Source organism: Zalophus californianus, chromosome 2 (assembly GCF_009762305.2).
Source record: "Zalophus californianus isolate mZalCal1 chromosome 2, mZalCal1.pri.v2, whole genome shotgun sequence".
NCBI lineage: Eukaryota > Metazoa > Chordata > Mammalia > Carnivora > Otariidae > Zalophus > Zalophus californianus.
In genome coordinates this window covers 151,429,732-151,453,255 of record NC_045596.1, presented here as the reverse complement: position 1 = coordinate 151,453,255, position 23,524 = coordinate 151,429,732, and the positions used below count along the sequence as shown (strand labels likewise).

Sequence of the window (23,524 nt, the reverse complement as noted above, 5' to 3'; positions counted from 1 at the left end):
TAGCTTCTAGTATGTTTTCACCCCTATTCCTAGAGCAAAAAGGTACCCAGGCCAAATCACTAGGGGTCACTTTAATACTGCTTAGTCTAATGAAATCACTAGTATCTCAAGCTAGTTGCCTTGTCTGAGCCTCAGTTTCATAACTGGTTCAATGAAAGCCTTGGTTTTCACTAACATCCGTCCCATCTACATTGTTCCTTCTTGATGAAGTGGAATGATCCACGCTGACCTTCGCCTCTCTTCATTGTTTTTGTGCTTCACGTTGTGATTGGAGATAGTTTTGGAAGTTTTCTTCATCTGGGACCTCTTTCCCCATCCATATGTCCTACATTTTCTCTTAAGATTGAGCTGGAACTGACTTAACACATTCGACTGTGTTCATCAACACCCACTGGCAAATGTTATGGTCATTTATTCATTGAAATTCTATAAATCTCCTACCCATTCTAGAAAGAAAAATGAAATTGCAGGTACCTTAGAGAAGGCAGGGCCCACGAGCAGACAAATCTGGGAAATTAAAAGAAATACTAAAGGATGCCTCTTAGGAAAACTGAATACTATTTCTTTTTCTTATGGCTTTCTTTTTTTTGCCCCAGGCAAACTGTTGACCATATTTGTCAGGCCTTAATAAAAATCCCATAGCTCACTCTTACCCTGCCTTAGCTCTGGCCTCATGCTCATGTCCTTGGGAGGAATTTGGTTCTCCTGAATTGAGGTGCTACTTTTATTTATTATCCTCTAGTCCAGCTAGCAATCACTCACTTTCTTTCCAGGAACTGAGAGAACTGCGCTGTTTCCAGCAAGCTCGTTTTGCAAAGCCCGGGCTTTCACAGTGCAGACACTTTCAATGGTCTTCCTTTGTAGGGGAATCTACTGCCTCATCAGCCCATACCTGGGGAGCAGCTGTGGCTCCACTGTCCTTAAGGATACAGACATACTTGTGCATACTCTTTTTTTAAAACTATGCTCCACACCCTGCATGGAGCCCAATGTGGGGCTTGAACTCACGACCCTAAAATTAAGAGCTAAGCTGAGATCAAGAGTTGGATGCTTAACCAATTGAGCCACCCAGGTGCCCCAAAAGTAAAACTAACAAAGAAAATATACTGAGACCTCATTTACCTTTCTACCACCTCTACTCATCTTTAGGAGAGAGTCATAGCGTTTTAGAACTGAAAACTATCTTCAAGTCCCCCTTTCCTGCCTTTTTCTCTGCTGGGTAGCTGGCCAGCAGTGATTTGCCCTAGGCCATATTTGGCAGGGTTTGTAGATGTGTGTCTGCAACCAGGGCCTGACTACCTGTCTCAGGTCATCTGAGTTGCCTTTCTAGAATCTAGCCCAGGCCATTCCCCATCTTTGCCCAGGTTCCCCCTTCTGATAAGGGGTTTGTACCTCATCAGATTGTAGCTGGAATCTGGGTTTCAGTTTGTTGCCCTGGTCTGAGCTCTCATCTGGACCAGAGTGACAACATTTGTGTGTCATCCATGTGCTTTATAAAGGACAGGGAGCCATGGAAAGGAGTGCCTTGGAAATGTGCCATGAATAGTACATTGTGTCTTTCTATTGAGTCTTTAGATACTTTATTTATATCTAGTAAAATCCCATTACAAATGATGCAGTTCCAGCAGAGTGCTCCATAAAATCATGCTGCCTTTTTAAGATCCACATGAACTGCCTTTTATTTACCAGGTGCCACTGAATTCCCTGTAATGAACAATGTGGTACAGCAGAATCATCCTTCAAACCCTGTATCTGTAATAAGGCAGTTCTTAATTCAACTTGCTTACGGATGTACACAGTTTTCGATGAATATAAGCTTGTGAAGTTGTTTCTAGGAAGGCAGCATGTCATAAGGGAAAGAACATCAGCTTTGAAATCTAGGCATGCCTGGGTTGGAATCCTGGGTGTGCCTTGGTTCTGTGTCTTTGGGCAAGTGACCTAACCTCTCTGAATCTTCATTTTCTCACTGTTAAAGTGGGGTTGATTCTGCCTTCCTTGTACAGTTATTGGGGGGGATTCCATGTGTACAAAGATACTGGTACAATGTGTGACTCACAGCAGGCATTTGATAAATGTGACCTCCTTAATTTTTTTCCTTTCCTTCCTTTTCTTCTTAGCACATAAGGAAAAGAATACCAGGTTATGTACTGTTTGTAGGAAAAATTTTATTTGCTCATTAATCACAGGTGTAAAATCACAGTTAAAATTGAGGGGAAGAGGAATATAGATTTCAGTTCTCCCTCTTATTCTCTCCACAGAGCCATCAGATCCAGCCAGTGATCAAGCTGGATGTTAGAAATAATTTAATGTCATCATTTTCAGATGACAAATTGAGGCTTAAAACATCCCAGTGAGTGGCCCAGAGGCACACAGCTCTCAGTGCCCCTGGTTGAGGTTAGCGTTCTGTGTTTGTTTGGCATGATGAAGACCTGGTTGATAAGAAGGAGGCAGTGAGAAGGCAGAGATATGAAGAGATGTTAGGCTTTTAAAAAAGTGTTGGGTTCAGAAGTAGCTGTTAAGAAGGCATGTCTGAGTTGAGTGGTAACCAGAGAGTTTTATGCTCAGGAAATGGAGAAACTAGCTCAGAGAATTCTGTGGGCAGGAATCCAGAGAGGCTGCTTATGAGGCCACAATGCAGTCTGTTTCGTTTGAAGTTGGAGGGAATGGCTCTCACATTTCACCATGGGACAGTGTGACATCTGAGGGACTAAGGGTGGCAGGAGAAGCAGCTCTGACCTTGGGTGGACTGAGAGAGGGAGTTTTGAATGTGTGCATGTGTATGTTGGGAGTGGGACGTGGAGCAAGCAGGAAAATGAGAGAAGAGAGCGGAAATGAACACTTATTGAGTACCTGCTATATGCTTGACACGTTTTATATGTTATCCATGAAATTTTTGCAGTGACTCTGTTACTAGTACTATTTATCTTCCTAGATAATTTATAGATGAGGAAACTAAAACTGAAAAGAGTATAAGGAGCTTTCCTGAGGCCACAAAGATAGTAAGTGTTTCAGCATATAGACCTGGTTGAAATATCCACTTTCAGTGCTTCTGAATCCATGTCTACAAAAATCCAGGAATCTGGTAGAGGAAAGGGAAAAGTGAAATGAGAACTTCTTTTATTTCTATGTTCAACACTCCATTTTTCTTCATATAATCACTGAGTTTCCACTCTAGAAGCCTCAAAGGAAGATCTAAGCAATCCATAAGCTGGCACTATGGTTTCTGGGAATGCCTCCTTTATAAACACCATGATAATGATAGCAGATGGTCAATTAAATTTCAGAGAATTCCAGTTCAATTCAAAAGATAACTTCCCTGAGAGGCTAATACATGCAAAGTGCCATGCTAGGTGATAGAGGAAAAACCAAGTCCAGAGAGATGGGCCCCATGTTCTAAGTTCACAGTGTAGGGAGGAGGTCACAGCATAGAAGCTAATAGTCATTACATAGGGTAGACTATAAATGTGTGATGTAGGAAGGCTTGGACATGCTTTGGGGTTCCAAGAAAAGCTGCTTTATATCTGAATGGCATTCTGGAAAGACTTAAGGGAGAAGGTGATATCTGAAATTATTCTTTTTTTTTTAATTTTTTTATTGTTATGTTAATCACCATATATTACATCATTAGTTTTTGATGCAGTGTTCCATGATTCATTGTTTGTTCATAACACCCAGTGCTCCATGCAGAACGTGCCCTCCTCAATACCCATCACCAGGCTAACCCATCCCCCTACCCCCCTCCCCTCTAGAACCCTCAGTTTGTTTTTCAGAGTCCATCATCTCTCATGGTTCGTCTCCCCCTCTGACATACTCCCCTTTTCTTCCTCTCCTGTTATCTTATCTGAAATTATTCTGGGTAGGTAGACAGAATTTCCAAAGGTGGAGGTGGGGATGAAGGATGCAGGGCGTGAGCAGATAACATGAGGTTGGTGGTAATGAAACGGAGTATTCCAGTTTGGCTGAGGATAGGGTATGAGTATTAAAACTTAAACAATTACCTTAATTTTGTTGGTTATGAAAGTGGCACATGTGCATTATATGAATGCATTATAGAAAATTTGGAAAATACAAAAATATAATAAAATATAAAAATACAAAAGAGAACAACTAGAGACAACTATTATTCCAAATTTTTATTGAATTTCCTTCCAGACTGTCTATAAATCAATCCATATAAACATCTAAAAAACCCCTCTTCTTTTTGATAATGACAGTTGGAGTACATATTTCTTACAGAAATTTGGGAAATACCAAAGAATATAAGAAGAGAATGAATATCACCTGTCATCTTACTATTAACATTTTGGTTTATTCCCTTGGAGTTTTTTTCAAACTGTATCCTTTACATCAAATATGAACACATTCTTCATGTAGCTTAATACCCTGTGTTTTCTTCCTTAACATTATATTTTGAATATTTTCCATGCAATCAAATAATCTTAGAAAAATGGATGCGTAATACTCTGTTCCAGGTTATGGGTGGACCATCATTAAATACTATTCTCTAGTATTGATTAGGTTGTTTCAAATTTTTAGTAATTATAAATAATGCTCTTAAAAAACATTTCTGAAAAATTAGCATTTGTTAATTAAAAAGTACTTGCTTCAGACTGCTTCTCAGGAGTGGAACCACAGGATAAAAGGGTGTTATTACTTTTGAGATTCATGCATATTACCTATTCATGGTTTTAAAGAAGACAAATGACATGTTTGAAAGTATATGTGATGAAGATCAACCTGAAAGCAACATGAAATATATGTGTCAGTGAGGGAGCAGGCTGAGGTGGGACGACAGCTGGGGGGCTGTTGTCATCATCTAGCTGGTGAGTTACTGGACCAGGGTGGTGGTGATGGGAAAGGAGTGAGAGTATGAAGGACTGACTACCAGGAAACTGGGTAGGTTGAGAAAAGTAAAAGGGAAAAAACAATGGAGACTCCCAGCTTTCCTACTATGGTTTTAGGAAAAGGCTGATGCAATTGAAACAAATCTGGCTTGGTTAGTCTACTAGGTATCAGATATATTGAATTCAAGGTATCAAGGAACCTTCCAGGTAGACATACCCGGCAGGGAGTTGGAAATGCATGTCTTTATATAGCTTTCTTAGGTGGATGGTCAGGGTTAGACCTATGGACTAAGAGCCATTTTTAAATAGGTGATATGTGGTTTGAACTATAGAAAAGGGCTGCTTTAAAAAAGTATAAGAAGGAAAGTATAAATGTGTACCTCACAGTAAGCCAAAACACGCAAAGTGATTTAGGGACCTCAAACTGTCAGAAACTATAGAGAGTTTGGGGAGAAGTATGCAGTCTTAGAAGTGGGTGGCTGTGTCACTCTTCCTATTCTCGCTAACTTTCCGGAGTCCTAGTAGTGGAGGTAGCCCTGGAAATGACTGTGAGCATGGCTGTATTCTGTGTGAGGTCTAAAAGTGGGGAAAAGAGCTGGAAGAGAGGGAATGTTTGGATAAAATGTTAAGGGAACATGTGGTGACTGCACATGTTCTGTTGAAAGCCTGGCCTCCTTGTTGGTTTCCACTCTGACAATACAGACCGCTCTTCCTATCCCATCTGTTGTCTGAGGGTTTGTTTTTCAGTGATGCCCCTATCAGGCAGAATTAGGAGAATGGGGTATGCTAGTTAACAGGGAATGGGATGTGCTGGTGAACAGAGCATGGAATGTACTAGTGAGCAGAACTTGACCGAGCCACTTTGTATAGGGTACTGAGGCAGACATGTAAGACCATCGTTCAGGAGTACCAAAGTTGTAGTGGTCAGCCTCTCACTTACTTTTAGAAAAATGGCATTTCAACAATCACAGATCTTTACTAATCAGGTCAAAAATCACAGTGTGAATGCAAAGGGCTTAATGAAATTCTCAAGTTTCTTTAAAGTTCTTTCTGAAGATTTCAGCTGAGTATCATAAATCTTAAGGGAAGATAAAGTAATCCCACAAATATAAAAAAAATTCCATAGCCACAGATAATATTTGAGAAATGACAGATAAGAAGTTTGACTAGAAATGCAGGAATCTAAAAGTAATTCTAAATAAAACAAATCCAGTAGGACCTTTGAAAAATTTTTATCAACTCATGATTTGGAATGATAGTAGAAAAAATGTAAGTCTGAGACAATGATGTAGTTGTAATTTTGATATGATCTTTAAATCTCTTAGATGCTTAAATTTTGATATAAATTGGAATCTTTTCCCCCTTCTGTTCAGAACTTTATTTCTACAGATGTCTTTCAGAAGTTCTGGAGTGGTGGTGGTGGTGACAAGTAAATTCATTGAATCCATGACTTCCAGAGACAAGTCTGCAGACCATTGGCATCAGTACTACTTTAGGATAAAATATTCTTTAAAGAGTCATTTCGTTATTCTGTAAAAGACAACTGTTGTATTCCAGGAATCTAGGATTCACCTGTCTCTTGTAGCAGGTCACTAAATAGTCTCATCAAGTTTCAAAAGGGTATTATAAAGATTACATTCTCTAAGCACAATGCAACAAAATTGCATCAAAATGAAAAGACAGTATTAAAAACATGCCATATGTTTGAAAACTAAATTGTACACCCTTAAATAACTTACGAGTTAAAAAGAAAACATGGAAATTATAAAATATTTAGAAACGAATGACAAGGAAAATACTACATATCTAAACATATTTAAATATGTGGGATGTGTCTAAAGCAAAACTTAGAGGTAAATGTGTAGCCTTAAAGACATTTATCAGAAAACAAGAATACTCGAAAATAAATAACTATTCATATCCAGAAGACAGAAAGGAACAGATTAAGAGTAAACTGCACAACAAGATAATAGTAAAGAACTAACAGAAATAGAAAACAACAACAACAAAAAGGATCCATAAAAGCCAAGGTTTGTTCCTTCCTGAATAACAGTAATGCAAAGTCTCCCCCATTTCATCCCTTCTCCTCTCCAAAGACACAAGGTCCAGGTGTCTCAGAAAGTTTTATTGTAACTTCAAGGAACAAATAATCCTTTTCTAATGCAATGTTATATAAGGGGGGGAAGTTAACCAACCCATTTTATGAGGCCAATATAACCTTGATACTAATTCTGGACAAGACAGTACAAGAAAATAAAATTATGACAAATCTTCCTTATGAACATAAATGAAAAAATTTGAAATAAAATATTAGCAAAAGTAATTCTTCAGTGTAAAATACATTGTAAGTAGGTGAGGTTTATTGAAGGATGGCTCAGAGAAATCTACAAATGTAATATACTACTTTAAGAGATGAAAGGAGGGGAAACCATCTGATCATCTCTAAAGAATGAAGCATTGTTAAAACTCAAAACTAATGCCTGATAAAAATCTATTTACAAACTAGGATTGGAAGGGAACATTTCTAACATTATAAAGGGTTTCTAACCAAGAACCTACAGCAAAACTCATACTTACTGGAGCATTCTCACAAAAATTAGGATGAGACAAAGATTCCCACTATCACCCTTATTATTTAGCATTAAGCAGGAGGTCCTAGCTGTTGGAAGAAAGTAAAATAAGGGAAAGAGAATAATAATTGCACAAGGAAATATAAAACTGTCATTTGTACAAAATATGATTCTTTACAAAGAGGAAGTCAAAGAGAACATGGAGAAAAGCCATTAAAACTAATAAGAGCATTCTCTTAAGTTTTCTGACCGTATGGAAAGCATACTAAAATCAATGGTGTTTTTATATCCCAACCAGAAGCAATAAAAAAGTGTAATAGAAAAAGTAGAGTTTAGAGCAGCAACACAAATCATAGGATACATAAAACTATATGTAATACAAATGTATAGGACCTTTATAGAGGAATGATAACATGGTATTGAAGGACATGCAAGAAGACCTGAATAAATGGACAGCCGTATTGTGTTCATTGACGGAAAGGCTCAATATTACTAATATGACAACATATTTTTCAAATTAATCTGTAAGTTCAACGTAATTCCAATCAAGACCTTAACAGGGTATGTTATGGAACTTGACAAGCTAATACTAAACTAAATTTAGGATAGTCATTTGCCAAGAATAGCAAAGAAAATTTTGAAAAACTGTAAGAAAAGAAGACTTGCTGCACTAGATATCATGACTCATTAAAACTAGAGTAATCACAACCCTTGTTTTTTTCCCTACAAACATGCTTCACCCACAGTTCTTCACTCAAGCCAATCATCTTAGAGTCACCCTTGACTCTCTTTCAAACCCTGCTTCCAATCTGTCAGGAAAGGAAATCCTTTGGCTCTATCTTCAAAAATATATCCAAAATCTGATGATGACTGCCTCTGCTACCACCTGGTCTAAACTACCATTCTCTTGTACTTGGATTACAGCAGTCATTTCCTAACCATTCCCTGATTCTGTGCTTGGTTCACTCCAGTCACTTCTCAGCAGAGGACAGCCAGAGTGATCCTTGTAAAACATAAGATGCTGGTAAAACACGGCATTCCCTCTTCTGCTCAAAACTCAACAGTGGCCATCCATGTCACTCAGTGTAAAATCCATAGTCCTTACAGTAGCCTACAAGGCCCCACACAATCTGGCTTACCTGATTTATGTTCCACTACTTCCTGTGCTCACTTCACTCAAGCCACATGACTTCTTTCCTGCCCCTTAAACATAGCGGGCATGTTCTTGGTGCCTTTGTAATGGCTGTTTCCTCTGCCTGAAATACTCCATACCCTGGATATCTGAGTGGGTGACTGCCTTCAAGTCTTTGTTTGAAGTTGCCACCTCTTTGAGGCCCACCCTGAACGCCTTATTTCATATTGTGTCCTCCCTAGCACTCCTGATTCCTCTGATCCTGCTCTACTTTTCTTTTTTTTTTTAAATAGCTCTTTACATTTCCTAACTTGCTCTATCATCTACTTATTTATTATTTTTATTGTTTATTATCTGTCTTTTTCCACTAGAGTGTAAGCACTGTAAGTGGGTAGGATCTGTTTTGTTCACTCATGTATCCTAAGTGCCTAGAGCACTTCGTGGAACATAGTAGGCAATGGATATATATATTTGTGGAATAAACTAATGAAGAACAGTAGGTTATTGGTGTAGGAACAGGCAAATGAATGGAAGGTAATAGCCCAGAAATGGGAATGCTTGAGATGACATTAGAGATAAGTGGGGAAAAATGGATTGTTTAATAAATAATAATTTATTTTTGACACTTGATTATATAGAAAAAAATTGAATCCCTACTTATATCCTACATAAAGAATTTCAAGATGAATCAGCAACATAAAATGAACAAAACTTTAAAATTTCTGAAAATATACTATATAAGTTTAGTGTATGGAAAGAATTTTTATGCATGATACACACACACACACACAAACAAATTATAAAGGAAAAGATAGAGAAATTTAGCCACAATTAAAATTTAAAACATCTGTATGAAAATAGGCATTATAAGTGAAGTTAAAAGGCAGATCTGACACAAGATGGTATCTGCAAACAAAATTGACAAAAAAAATTAGTATTCAGAATATATAAAAACTCCAACAAATCAGTAGGGGAAAAATATAACAGCCTAAGAGAAAAGTGGACAAAAGCAATGTACAAAAGAGCAAATATGAATGTCCAACATGAAAAGATGTCAGCTTTACTGGTAATTACCCAAGTATATGTTAAAACCACAATGAAATATGATTTTTAAACCCATCTGGTTGGCAAATATTTATATCACTTCTAACACCAAATGCTTGCAAGGCTCTGGCCCAACATAGATCTCCATTTCTGCTTGTGGGTTTGTTCTGCCGGCAAGCTTTTTGCCTGTTTGTCGCTGGGCACAAGGACCCAGAGTACCTAGAAAACAACTGCAGCCTATAATTCAGTGGATTCTTGCTATGACTCCTGATGAAAGTTTAGAGTTTGGGGGACCAGGATGTCTAACTCTGCGGAGCCAAGAGTTGTGGGGACAGGAGTACAAAGTCCCCCAGTGGTCATTGGGAATGATAGTGAGTAGAGCCAATTCTGTTTTCACACCTTGTTTTTCTAATGCATGCATTCATCTTTTGGGGGACATGGTGCCCCAGTATCTTTGGGGTCTTTTTTTCAGCGCATACTCAGAATTCTGAAAGATAGTACCCTGCCCTCCATAAAGTATTGTCTCTAAACTGGGGCTGCAGCTGTGTCTCTGGGCTGTTCTGGTGCTCTATCAGGATGGCAGCTTCTGGGTGATGTGGTATATCAGAAGGTAGATGGAGACTGTAGTCATGGGTTTGTTGCTGCATCTTCTATACTGTAAACCTGGTTCTTTGGTCTGATGCGGTGTTATGTGGGACAGTAGCTGGCCGAGATTCTGAAGGCAGAGAAAGTGAAACCCATACTTGGAATATGTGTCTGTTACTGTGAGAACAGACCATCAGCTCTTTCAGTGTTTCCCCCTTGCCACCTAGTGTTTGATTGGTCCCCTTGAGGAATGGTACTATATAATGTGCTTGGAGACTATCTCTGTTGCTGGCAGGTTGGACATTGGTGGTGGCAATAATGGGTAAGATTTGGAGGGCACACATTTGTGTGCCCTCCATCTTTGTCACTATGGCCACTTTGTTCCTGTACCCATCATGCCAGGACTAGGTGGCCAGTGAAACAGGCTGACTGATCTCCACCAGCCAGTCATTTTGTCAGCTTTGTGTTTAGTGCCCGTTTCTTGTTGGATGCTTTCTGCCTGGCGTTAACATTAATATGTGATGCAAATACCTTCATACTGCATAGTCATTCCAATATGTGCATCTGCATACTTTTACCTTAGATTTCCTTATTTGCAGTCTTTCAGGATTTTTTTTTTTGTTTTGTTTTTGTGTGTTTCTGGATTCTCACTAGCCAGGCAAGTCATTTGCTACTGCCTATGAGTTTACATATGTTCTAAACTTGGGCTACTTTTCCTTACATATGAAGTGGATAACTGGTGCACTTCTTGAAGGTCACCAGTTGGGAAGATTTTCCTTTACCATTATGTTTTGTGGCCACTCCTCAGTGAGACCACAGTGTAACTACTGTGCATTGTTGACTTGCATCTATACACAGTAAGCCAACCATTCATAACCAAAAATCCCCACCTTTTTCTTGTTCTTCAGCTGCTTGTATAGAATCTCCATTCAGCTATACATGTAAACTAAGGGAGTGGTGTTGGTGTAATCTTGGTGGATGCTGTAGAGGTCTGGCTACCTATTCATGCAGCTTATGCCCTATGGTTCAGCTAGTGTATAATTCTAGATGTATATCTCCTATCTTATGATGGATTATTGCTGCACTCTATTGACCTTATGATTTGGTAGGTCTGACAGTACTTAGATTTTAATGGGCAGTTTCAGCCACATGGTTTCTTGATGTCCCATAGCTGGACTCTCTCAGCAAGCATCACTAATACCCAGGTTATGGTGTTGAAATCCCTTTCATCATTTAAAGAAATCAGGCTTCTTAGAGAAATATACCTGATTCCAGGTATGAGGTAGGAAATATACAAGATGAGCCTGGAACATCTTGTAATACCAAATAGCAAGGAAGTAATAGGAGACTATGGAGGATGTTTCAAAGGAACTCAGGAAGCAATTTGAAGAGGCTCTTTCTGGCCAAAGATATGTCAAGTGGAGCTTACATGAGAGAAGTGATTGAAATGGTGAAACATATAAAATATGTTTAAATAAATGAGTTTATAATGATATTTTAAAAACAAATTGGTCAGCCTTGGAATGGGCAAGTTCATCATCTTAAAGACTGCTAAGTAAATAGATATAATCAAATATTTATTTTCCCTTTCTTTTTATGAACTGAACCACTGAGTAACAAAAAGTAGTTGAGAAGAAGCTTCTCATTATTAAGATTTTTCAACTAATAAATGTAAAAGAAGTGATAGAAGATCACCATTTTGCAACTCTCAGGGAATTAACACATCTAAGCATTGAGTATAAATGGTTGCTAATATCACAAAATGAGAGACAACTAGATATTAGATGCTTCATGATCAAAGAACATAGAAACCAGTCTGTAAAGACTGGAAAAAGTGTGTGCTTCTTTAAATGCACAGACACCAATGCAAGGCTACATGAATTATGAAGAATCAGGCAAATATGACAGCACCAGAGGAAACTAATAAAGCTCTAACTGCAAATGGAGATCTATAATTTGCCTGACAAAGAATCAAAATAATCATCATAAAGAAATTGAATGAAATGCAAGAGAACATAGATAGAAAACTAAATGAATTCAGGAAAACAGTACATGAACAAAATGAGAAGTTTAATAAAGAAATAAAGCCATTAAAAAGAACTAACCAGAAATCCTGGAGCTGAAGAATACAATGACAGAACTGGGAAATTCAGTAGAGAGCTTCAGTAACAGATTTGTTTATGAAGAAGAAAGAATCAGCAAACTCAAAGACAGATCAGTTGGAATAGCCAGCTAGAGGAACAAAAAGAAAAAAGAGTGAAGGAAACCTATGTGAATTATGGGATGCACTCAAGCGAATGACCATTTGTATCATGGGAGTCCCAGAAGAAGATAGAAAGGGCCAGAAAGATTAAAGAAATAATTGCTGAAAACTACCCAAATCTTGGGAAAGATATGGACATCCAAGTACAGAAAGCTCAAAGGACTGCAAGCAGATTAACCTAAGGAAGATTACTCTGAGACACATTATAATTAAAATATTAAAATTCAAAGACAAGGAGAGAATTTTGGAAAGCAGCAAGAGAAAAATGACTCATTACATATAAGGGAATCCCCATTAGGCTATGAGTGGACTTTTCTGTAGAAACCTTGTAGACCAATAGGCAGTGGGATGGTATATTCAAAGTGCTGAAAGAAAAAAAAAATCAACCAAGAACACCATACCAAGTAATACTGTCCTTCAGAAATGAAGAAGAAATAAAGGCATTTCCAAACAAACAAAAGCTGAGGGAGTTCATTACTATTAGATTTGCCTTACAAGAAATGCTAAGGGGAGTTCTTTAAATTGAAATGAAAGTATACTAAATAACAATATGAAAACATATGAAAGTATAAAACTTGACTGGTAAAGGTAAATATATAGAAAAATGCAGAATCTAATACAGCAATGGAGGTATGTAAACTGCTTTAACTCTAGTATATAAGTTAAAAAATAATGAAAATATAGCTATAATAATTTATTAACAGGTGCACAATATAAAAACTGTGACATCAAAAAGTGAGTATGAGGGGAGGAGAAATAAAGTGCAGAGTTTTTGAATGTGATGTAAAGTAAGTTATTATATAAGAGACCACTATGCAAAATTATATGGCAACAAATTAGATAACAGAAGAAATGCATAAACTCCTAGAAACATATAGCCTACCATGAAGAATAGAAAACCTGAACAAATCAATGGGACTAAGGAGATTGAGGCAATAATCAAAAATCTTCCAACAAAAAAAGCCCAGGACTATTTGGCTTCACTGGTGAATTCTACCAAACATTAAAGAAGAATTAATGCTGGTCCTTCTCAAATTCTCCCAAAAAACTGAAGAGGAAAGAATGCTCCAAAACTCATTTTATGAGGACAGCATTACCCTGATACTGAAGCCAGATAAGGATGCTACAAGACAATTACAGGCCAGCATCCCTGAAGAATATAAATGCAAAAATTCTCAACAAAATATTAGCAAGCCAAAACTCAAAAGCATATTAAAAGGATCATGCACTATGATCAAGTGGGATTTATCCCTAGGATGCAAGGATGGGTCAGCATATGTAAAACAATAAATGTGATACATCATATTAATGGAATGAAGGATAAAAATCATATGACTCAAAGATGCAGAAAAACTGTTTGCCAAAACTCAGCACCCTTTCATGACAAACACTCTCAACAAATTTAAGAAGATGTAGAGGGAACATACCTCAACATAATAAAGGCCTTATATGACAGACCCATAGCTAACATTATACTCAATGGTGAAAAAGCCGAAAGCTTTTCTGCTCAGATCAGAAACAAGAAAAAGTGCTCACTCTCAAAAGTCCTATTTAACATAGTGCTGGAAGTTTTAGCCAGAGTAATTAGCCAAGAAAAAGAAATAAAAGGCATCCTATCAGAAAGGAAGAAGTAAAATTTTCTCTGTCTGAAGATGGTATTATCTTATATGGAAAAAGCTCTAAAACTTCACCAAAAACAAAAAACTGTTAGAACTAATCAATGAATTCAGTAAAATTTCAGTATACAAAATCAACACCCAAAAATCAGTTGCATTTCTGTACACTAACACTGAAATATCTGAAAGAGAAATGAAAATAATCCCACTCACAATGACATCAAAACCAATAAAATACATAGGAATAAATTTACCTGAGGAAGTGGAGTAATCTGTGCACCAAAAACTATAAGATATTGATGAAAGAAATTGAAGAAGACAAACAGAAATGGAAAGATATTCCATGTTCATGAATTGGAAGAATTAATATTGTTAAAATGTCCATACTCCCTAAAGCCATCTATAGATTTAATGCAATCCCATATCAAACTTAATATCAAAATTCCAGTGACATTTTTCACAGAAATAGAAAAACAATACAAAATTTGTATGGCACCACAAAATACCTCAAATAGCCAAAGCAGTTCTGAGAAAGAAGAACAAAGCTCTAAGCATCACACTTTATGATTTCAAATTATACTACAAAGCTATGGTAATCAAAACAGTAGGGTACTGCCATAAAAACAGACACATAGACCAATGGAATAGAATAGAGAGCCCAGAAATAAACTCACACATATATGGTTAACTAATAATTGATAATTGAGCCAAGAATACTCAAGGGGAAAAGATAGTCTTTTACATAAATGATGTTGAGAAAAGTGGATATTTACATACAGAAGAGTGAAACTGGACCCCTATCTTACACCACTCACAAAAAATAACTTGAAATGGATTGAAGTCTTGAACGTTGAGACCTGAAATCATAAAACTTTTAGAAGAAAACAGAGAAAAAGCTCCTTGACATTGGTCTTGACAATGATACTTTGGATATGACACCAAAAACACAAGCAACAAAAACAAAATCAAATGAGTGGGAATACATCAAAATACGAAGCTTCTGCACAGCAGCAGAAACAGCAGAATGAAGAGACAGTGGAATGGAGGAAATAATTGCAAACCATGTATCAGATAAAGGGTTCATATCCAAAATATACAAGGAGCTCCTACAACTCAATACCCAAAAAATCCCCCAAAATTTGATTGAAAATGAAGACATTTTTCCAAAGAAGGCATACAAATGGCCAACAGGTACCTAAAAAGACACTCAACATCATTAATGACCAGGAAAATGCAAATCAAAACCACAGTTAGGTATCACCTCACACCTGTTGGAATGGCTGTTACCAAAAAGACAAAAGACCACAGGTGTTGCTAGGATGTGGAGGAAAGGGAACCCTAGTGTGCTGTTGATAGGAATGTGAAGTGGCACAGTCATTATGGAAAATAGTATGGAGATTTTTCAAAAATTAAAAATAGAACTACCATATGATCCAGTGTCTTCTGGGTATATATCTAAAGGAAATGAAATCACTATCATGGAGAGATATGTACACCCCCGTGTTCATTCCAACATTATTCACAGTAACCAAGACATGGGAAATAACCTAAGTGTTCTTTGACAGATTAGATGAAGATGATGTGGTCTGTATACAGTGGAACACTATTTGGCCATAAAAAAATGAGGAAATCCTGCCATTTGTAGCAACATGGATAGACCTTGAGGGCATTATGCTAAGTGAAATTGGCCAGACTGAGAAAGACAAATGCCATCTGATCTCACTAATGTTGGAATCTTAAAAATAAAAAAGCCAAATTCATACAAAGGAGAGTAGAATGGTGGTTTCTGGGGGTTGGGGAGGTAGGAGTAATGGGTTGATGTTGGTCAAAGGGTACAAACTTCTGCTTATAAGATGGATAAGTTCTGGGGATCTAATATACATTGTGATTACTATAGTTAATAATACTGTATACTTGAAAGTCAGTAGTAAATCTTAAATGTTTTTACTATAAAAAATAAATTGTAATTATGTGAGGTGATGGATGTGTTAACTAAACTTATTGTTGTAACTATTCATTTTTTATATATGCCAAATCATGTTGTGTACCTTAACTTGCCCAATGTCATAGATCAATTATATCTCAATAAAGCTGGAAAAATTTTTTTTAAAAGTTTCATTAAAAAGAACATAGTATCACCTATAGTTTTGCCAAAGGTTGAAATCTGAGTCTGTTCAAGGTTCTGGGTCCAGCAAATTTGCAGGAAATACCAAGGATAGAGGAACAAGTTGAACTGTGCCATGAGAATGCAATTGGCAAAATCTACATTGTGGGAAGCTCTGCAGGTCAGTGACTCTTGTTTTCTTCAGTGGATAAATCAGAAGGAAAAGAATGGAGAGGGAACCTGTTGATTAAAAGAACTTAAGGCCAGATGAATGGATAAAGAAGATGTGGTGTATATATATATATATATATACATATATATATATATATATATATATACATACAATGGAATATTATGCAGCTGTCAAAAAGAATGAAATCTTGCCATTTGCAACAATGTGGATGGAACTGGAGGGTATTATGCTGAGCGAAATAAGTCAATCAGAGAAAGACATGTATCATATGACCTCACTGATATGAGGAATTCTTAATCTCAGAAAACAAACTGAGGGTTGCTGGAGTGGTTGGGGGTGGGAGGGATGGGGTGACTGGGTGATAGACATTGGGGAGGGTATGTGCTATGGTGAGTGCTGTGAATTGTGCAAGACTGTTGGATCACAGATCTGTACCTCTGAAGCAAATAATACATTATATGTTAAAAAAAAAAAAAAGAAGAAGATAGCAGGAGGGAAAGAATGAAGGGGGGGAAATCGGAGGGGGAGATGAACCATGAGAGATGATGGACTCTGAAAAACAAACTGAGGGTTCTAGAGGGGAGGGGGGTGGGGGGATGGGTTAACCTGGTGATGGGTATTAAAGAGGGCACGTTCTGCATGGAGCACTGGGTGTTATGCACAAACAGTGAATCATGGGACCCTACATCAAAAACAAATGATGTAATGTATGGTGATTAACATAACATAATAAAAAAAAGAACTTAGGCCACATCAAATTTAAAAAAAAATGAGCACAACTGAACAATTGTATCAGGATGGACACCTCGAGTGATAAACATAAAGAGACAGAAGGAAGTGATTTCTGTAAAGATCAGAGAGTGGTTACTTTTAGGGGAGGAAGGGAGTTGTGATTGGGGTGTGATACAAGGAGGAGTTCTGAGGGGGATGGGAAATTTCTGTTTCTTTTTTTTTTTAAAGATTTTATTTATTTATTCATGAGCGACAGAGGTGGGGGGAGAGAGAGAGAGAGAAAGAAAGAGAAGCAGAGGGAGAAGCAGGTTCGCAAGGAGCAGGGAGCCCGATGCGGGACTCGATCCCAGGACCCTGGGATCATGACCTGAGCCGAAGGCTTAACCATCTGAGCCACCCAGGCGCCCAAAATTTCCATTTCTTGACCCGGCTGGTAGTTATAAGGATGTTTGCCTAATAATAATGCGTTGAGGTATGCATCTGTTCTGTGTGTGGCTTTTCTGTACCTGTGTTTTACTTTATAATAAACAGTTAAAAATATAAAATATTTAATTAGTTATTTACTTAACTTTTTTAGAGAGACAGTGTGCAAGAAGGGGGGCACCTGGGGGCAGGGGGAGAGGGAGAAAGAGAATCCCAAGCAGGTTCCACACCCAGTGCAGAGCCTGATGTCGGGCTCAATCTCATGACCCTGAGATCATGACCTGAGCCGAAATCAAGAGTCGGACAGTCAACCAACTGAGCCACCCAGGTGCCCCCCAAGATATAAAATACCTTAAAATAATAATGCATACTATATCTTTTTTAATATATATATTTGATGATGTTTATGTTTTTTACTAGATTGTTGTAAATTCTGAGAAATTCTGTCATAAACTTGTTTTCTTTGTTTAAGCACATACATGCGCGCGCGCGCGCGCGCGCGCGCGCGCACACACACACACACACACACACACTCAAAATCAAATAATAGAATGCTTAGGTTATACTGGAAGCCACTAGATGAAACATCTGATTGCTTCAAGGAGGAGTTTTATTCTTACAACAACCCTTATTCCAAGTTAAGTACCTCTCCAGAAATTTTGACATTGATTACACACCAGGTCCCCAAAGCATTATTTTCAGCCATGCATGACCTCCCCTGGAGGCCTGTGCCCAGCTGGAGCGGGGTCACCCTCCCTCTAACAGGGGTCTTTTCTTGATCCCTATTAAACATCAAAAGGGGATTAAATAACTTGCAGCAAATATTTTGTTTGGTCTGGCCAAGATCCATTTTAAGTGTTATAACTCTATATAGCATGAGGCTATAGTGAAGATATAAAGTCTGGGGCCATCAGGGTGAGACTGGACACAATGGTCAGGTTAGGCTGGCTGCTAAAATGGCCCATCATGTACCTTGTGCATAGAATGCTGAAAGCTTGAAGTACCCTTTGGTACCATCAATGTTAGTTGTTGTGCGGGAAAGAAGTATTTTATTCAGTGAGCCTCACAGACTTCTGAATGTCAGGGGCTAGAGTGCCTTCAGTTGACACTGCACAACTCCTGGGTGCTGTTTGCGGCCTTTTATGCTCAGTAATGCTGCCCACCTCACTTTTTACTTATCCTTCTCCAGAGATTCACTGTCATCATTCCTGCAGTGGTTTATTTTATGTGTCAACTTGACATGGCTGAGGGATGCCCAGATAGCCATTTCCAGATGTGTCTGTGAGGATGTTTTGGAAAGAGATCAGCATTTGAATTGGTAGATTGAGGAAAGATCACCCTCACCAATGTCGGTGGGCATCCTCCAATCTGTCAAGGATCCAGATAGAATAAAATGCCAGAAGGGTGAATTTACTCTTTGAGCTGGGACATCCATCTTTTCCTGCCCTTGTACATCAGTGATGCTGACTATGCAGCCTTCAGACTTGGATGGGGACTTACATCACGGGCTCCCCTGGTTCTCAGGCCTTTGAGTTTGGACCGGGGTTATAGTACCAGCTTTCCTGGGTCCCTGGCTTGCAGACCATCATGGACTTCTCAGCTTCTACAACTGCAGGAGCTAATTCTCCTAATAAATTTCTCTCCATATATCCTATTGGTCTGTTTCTCTGGAAAACCTTGACTAATACAATTCCCTGATCCCAGAAATGCAATGAAGTAAAATTAATAGCGAATTCTTGTTCCAAAGATTTGAGAATAGTACATTTTTATAAATACTCAGTAAGTATTTAGCTATATTCACTAGCAGCAAACAACTCACTTGTAAACAGGAAGAATGGTATCTTGCACTTGTAACTCAAACAATGCATATGGTTATGCTTTTCTTTGACTCTTTTTTAAAAATATACATTTTTCATTTTTAAAGTAATATGAATCTATTACAGACACACTTGAAAAATGAAAAAATTCCTGTATTCTCACCACTATAAAACAATCATAGTTATAACTTTGTATATTTCCTTCTCATCTATTTCGGGATGGATATTTTTTTCATAATTTTAATAAGAACATGCATATACTTGTGTTTTTTTCCTTTTAAATTTAGCCTTAGTTAATTATGATATAATCATATACATATTTCCATGTTGCATTGTTATCACAACAGTAATTTTTTTACTACATGAATTTTTGTCATATGGCTCTATCCTATTTTTTAACTGTTAATCTATTTTTGGTCAATATATTTCCCCTCACACTTGAGCAAATATATTTTTGTATAATCTATATCATTATGCACATTACATCCTGGTTATTACTGTTCTGAATTTTAGAATATTAACAAGTGTCAAGAATTTCAATAAACTTCCATCTAATTTTTCTTTCAGTTCTGTCATCAAGTCTAACAAATCCAGTGATTGTAGAAGTAGGAGGCATATATTAATTTGCCAACTGTTGTTCTTCCCAAGATCTTAATTATATATGACTTAATAAAGCTGTATAAAACTTGAGCAAGGCAGTAATCTTACTTACATCTAGAAGTTGGTCACAGAATAGCAATTGTGGACAGTTTAGAAACTCATGGTAGAAAGCGAGGGTTCTTTATTTGGAGCCCAGGAAGATGTAATGCTACATTTTTGAAGTGTGTAAGTATGTGCATTTTTGAGAGCTAGGTCTTGGTTCTCACCATATGTTCCAAAAGAATCCAATAACTACTGATATAAGCACAATGTTTGCTAGTTGGATGGAATGCTATTTTTGTGAGTTCCTTTGTGTATTTATTGTTGTCTCTTTCTCTGCCTTCCCCCTTCTCTGTTTCCTCAGTCATTATATTTAGTAATAGAACTTACCCTTTGGTGAGCAGTGATTTATCACATCAAAGTTTATAATGACTTAAACTTTTTTGAAGAAACTGAACACATTATGTGAAATTGTTAATTGAAAACTGCATCAATCTGTGTTGATTTTGGGATGTTTTCCCATTTAAGTCAGTAAGTTAGTGTTACCTTTCTTTGTTGGAATTTTTTTCAAAAGCATGACCAGGATGCTGATCATTAAATAAATTTATGCTTTTAATGCAAGTTATTATGTTTTAACAAGTCCATAATGAATTGAGTGTTGAAATCATTCATCAAATGCAATTATCTTTTTACTGTGTTATTTGGAAAGGTATACTTTACTAACTTCATTAAAATTTGAGGCTAAGTTTTTGCACAACTAAAGCAAAGATACAGTCTATGCAAAGAACCTTAAATAAAATTATTTGAGGTGTTAAAAATTCTTCTAAATTAATTCTTTTCTTCTTGATTTTTAACATGTTTCTTTTTAATTTGAGTATAGTTGACACACAATGTTACATTAGTCTTAGGTGTACAGCATAGTGGTTCAACAGGTTTATGCATTATGCTGTGTTCACCACAAGTGTAGCTACCATCTGTTCAGATACAACGCTATTACAGTATCATTGCCTATATTCCTTATGCTGTGCCTTTTATTCCTGTGACTTACTCATTCCATAACTGGAAGCCTGTAACTCCTACTCTCTCTCACCTATTTTGCCCATCCTCCAACTGCTTCTCCCTGGCAACCATTAGTTCTCTGAATTTATAGGTCTGATTCTGCTTTTTGTTGTTTGTTCATTTCTTGTTGTTGTTATTAGTTTTGTGATTCAACTTATGAGTGAAATCACATGGTGTTAGTCTTTCTGAGTCTGACTTACTTCACGTAGCATAATACCCCCTAGGTACATTCATTTTGTCTCACATGGCATGATCTCATCCTTTTTTGTGGTTGCGTGATATTCCAGTGTGTGTGTGCATGTGCATGTGTGTGTTTGTGTGTGTCTGTGTACCACATCTTCCTTATCCATCATCTATTGATGGACACTTAGGTTGCCTCCATGAAACTGTCCTTCTTCAAAGGATAAATCTTAGTTAATTTTGATTACCAAATGACACGAATAACTTCTCTTTTCTATTAAAACAGGACTTCTAGTATGCAATGATTGCTTTTGACAAAGGATTAATCAGTGTCTTATCTTTTTCTTAGGAATGGGCTGTTTCTGGGGAGCTGAGAGGAAATTCTGGACCATGAAAGGAGTATATTCAACTCAAGTTGGTTATGCAGGAGGCTACACTCCCAATCCTACTTATAAAGAAGTCTGTTCAGGTAGGAAGAATTTGCTCCAACTTCTATTATAAGGAGCAACAAAGGGCTTGTCTCTGCTGGCAGGTGACGGGATCTTTAAAATGCAAATATAATTTTTTGTGTTGCCTTAGTCTTTTCTTTCCCATTTCTATAAGTATACTTGTTGATCTCTCACTTTATGTTTTTATTTTATTTTTTAAAGATTTGTTTATTTCAGAGAGAGTGCGTTCATGTGCAAGCAGCGGGAGGGGCAGAGGGCGAGGGAGAGAATCTCAAGCAGACTCCTGGCTGAGGTGCAGACCTTGACACGGGGCTTGATCCCATGAACCTGAGATCATGGTCCGAGACAAAACCAAGAGTCAGACACTCAATCGACTGAGCCACCCAGGCTCCCCCTCTCACTTTATATTTTTAGAAGATAATAGATTTCCTATGGAATGTATCATTTAGCTTTTGCTGCAGAATAATCGCTGCAAAATTTAATTCTAAAGCAATCACTCATTAGCTTATGATTACGTGGGTCAGCAATTTGGACTGCTCTCCTCTTGGTGGTTCTTCTGCTGGTCTCGTCTGGGCTCACTCATGCTACTCCAGTCAACTGGTAGGCTGCCTGGGGAGAAGTTGGTCTCGGATGACTTCACTCATAGGTCTGCATTTGGTGCTGGCTGTCCCTTTTTGTTGGCTGGGGTAGAGGGAATGATGCACCATGTCTTCAGCACACCAGCCTGGGCAAATTCACATGGTGGTGGGTGCAGAGATCCTGGGAGTAGCAAGAGAGGATAAGCCCCATTCTGCTAGCACTTTTCAAGTTTCTGTTTATATCACATTTACTAGTGTCCCACTGGCCAAAGCAAGTCACATGGTCTAGCCCAGAGTCAATGTAGGAGGGCTCCCCCAAAGGCAGGTATATAGAGGGATGTAAAGACCACAGTGGTCTACTATATGGGAAAAACGTCACATGCTGTAATTGTTTCTCTGTGGGTAAGACATTCAAATCTAGTCTATAATGAAGGGATTGGCAAACTGTGGCTTGCAGGCTAAATCCTACCCACTGCCAGGTTATATAAATAAAGTCTTATAGAAACCCAGCCATACCCATTTATTTATATATTATCTGTGAATGCTTTCATGGCACAATGGCACAGTTGAGTGGATATGACAGAGATGGTATGGCCTGCAAAACTTAAAACATTTATGAGTTAGCCCTTTACAGAAAAATATTTGGCTACCAGGATAGGGAGATGCCCCCATGGCAAATTCTAGCTCAGATACCAGACAACCCTGCTGGATCTGTTTTTTGTTCTGGCTTCAAGGATTTCCTTTACTTCTCTGCCAGCTCACATAGTACTTAAAACATAGTGTTTTCTCTTTTAAATACTTTTTTTTTTCATTTTTCAAATAAGAATGGTATATATTGAAGATGTATGACGTGATGTTTTGATATACAGAGTGAAATGATTACTAATAGTCAAGCTAATTAACATACCCATCTCCTCACATACTTTTTTTTTTTTTTGTGGCAAGAGTGCCTGTGATCTACTCTCTTAGCAGATTTCAAGAGAACAATACAGTATTATTAACTACCATCACCGTGCTGTACGTCAGCTCTCTAGAACTAATTCATCCTCCATAACAGAAAGTTTGTATCTTTTGACCAACAGTTCCCTGCTTCCTTCTACTCCGGCCCTTGGTAACCACCATTCTACTCTCTGTTCTATGAGTGTGATTTTTTTAGATTCCACATACAAGTGAGAACATGCAGTATACATATTTTTCTGTGTCTGGATTAATTTCACTTAGCATAATTTCTTCCAGCCTCATCCATATTGTTGCAAGTGGCAGAATTGTCTTCATGTGTAAGGCTGAATAAGATTG

At 37.7% G+C, this 23,524-nt stretch overlaps 1 protein-coding gene across 7 annotated transcripts in view; it reads left to right on the top strand.

Annotated features, from left to right (window-relative positions):
* The window catches only part of MSRA (methionine sulfoxide reductase A), a 443,018-nt gene that overhangs the window by 193,204 nt on the left and 226,290 nt on the right, over positions 1–23,524 (top strand). For all 7 annotated transcript variants that reach the window (XM_027600674.2, XM_027600673.2, XM_027600677.1 and 4 more), the window contains one exon: positions 21,551–21,670. In XM_027600674.2, coding sequence (XP_027456475.1) covers positions 21,551–21,670 — 120 coding nt within the window. The remainder of the gene's footprint in view (positions 1–21,550; positions 21,671–23,524) is intronic.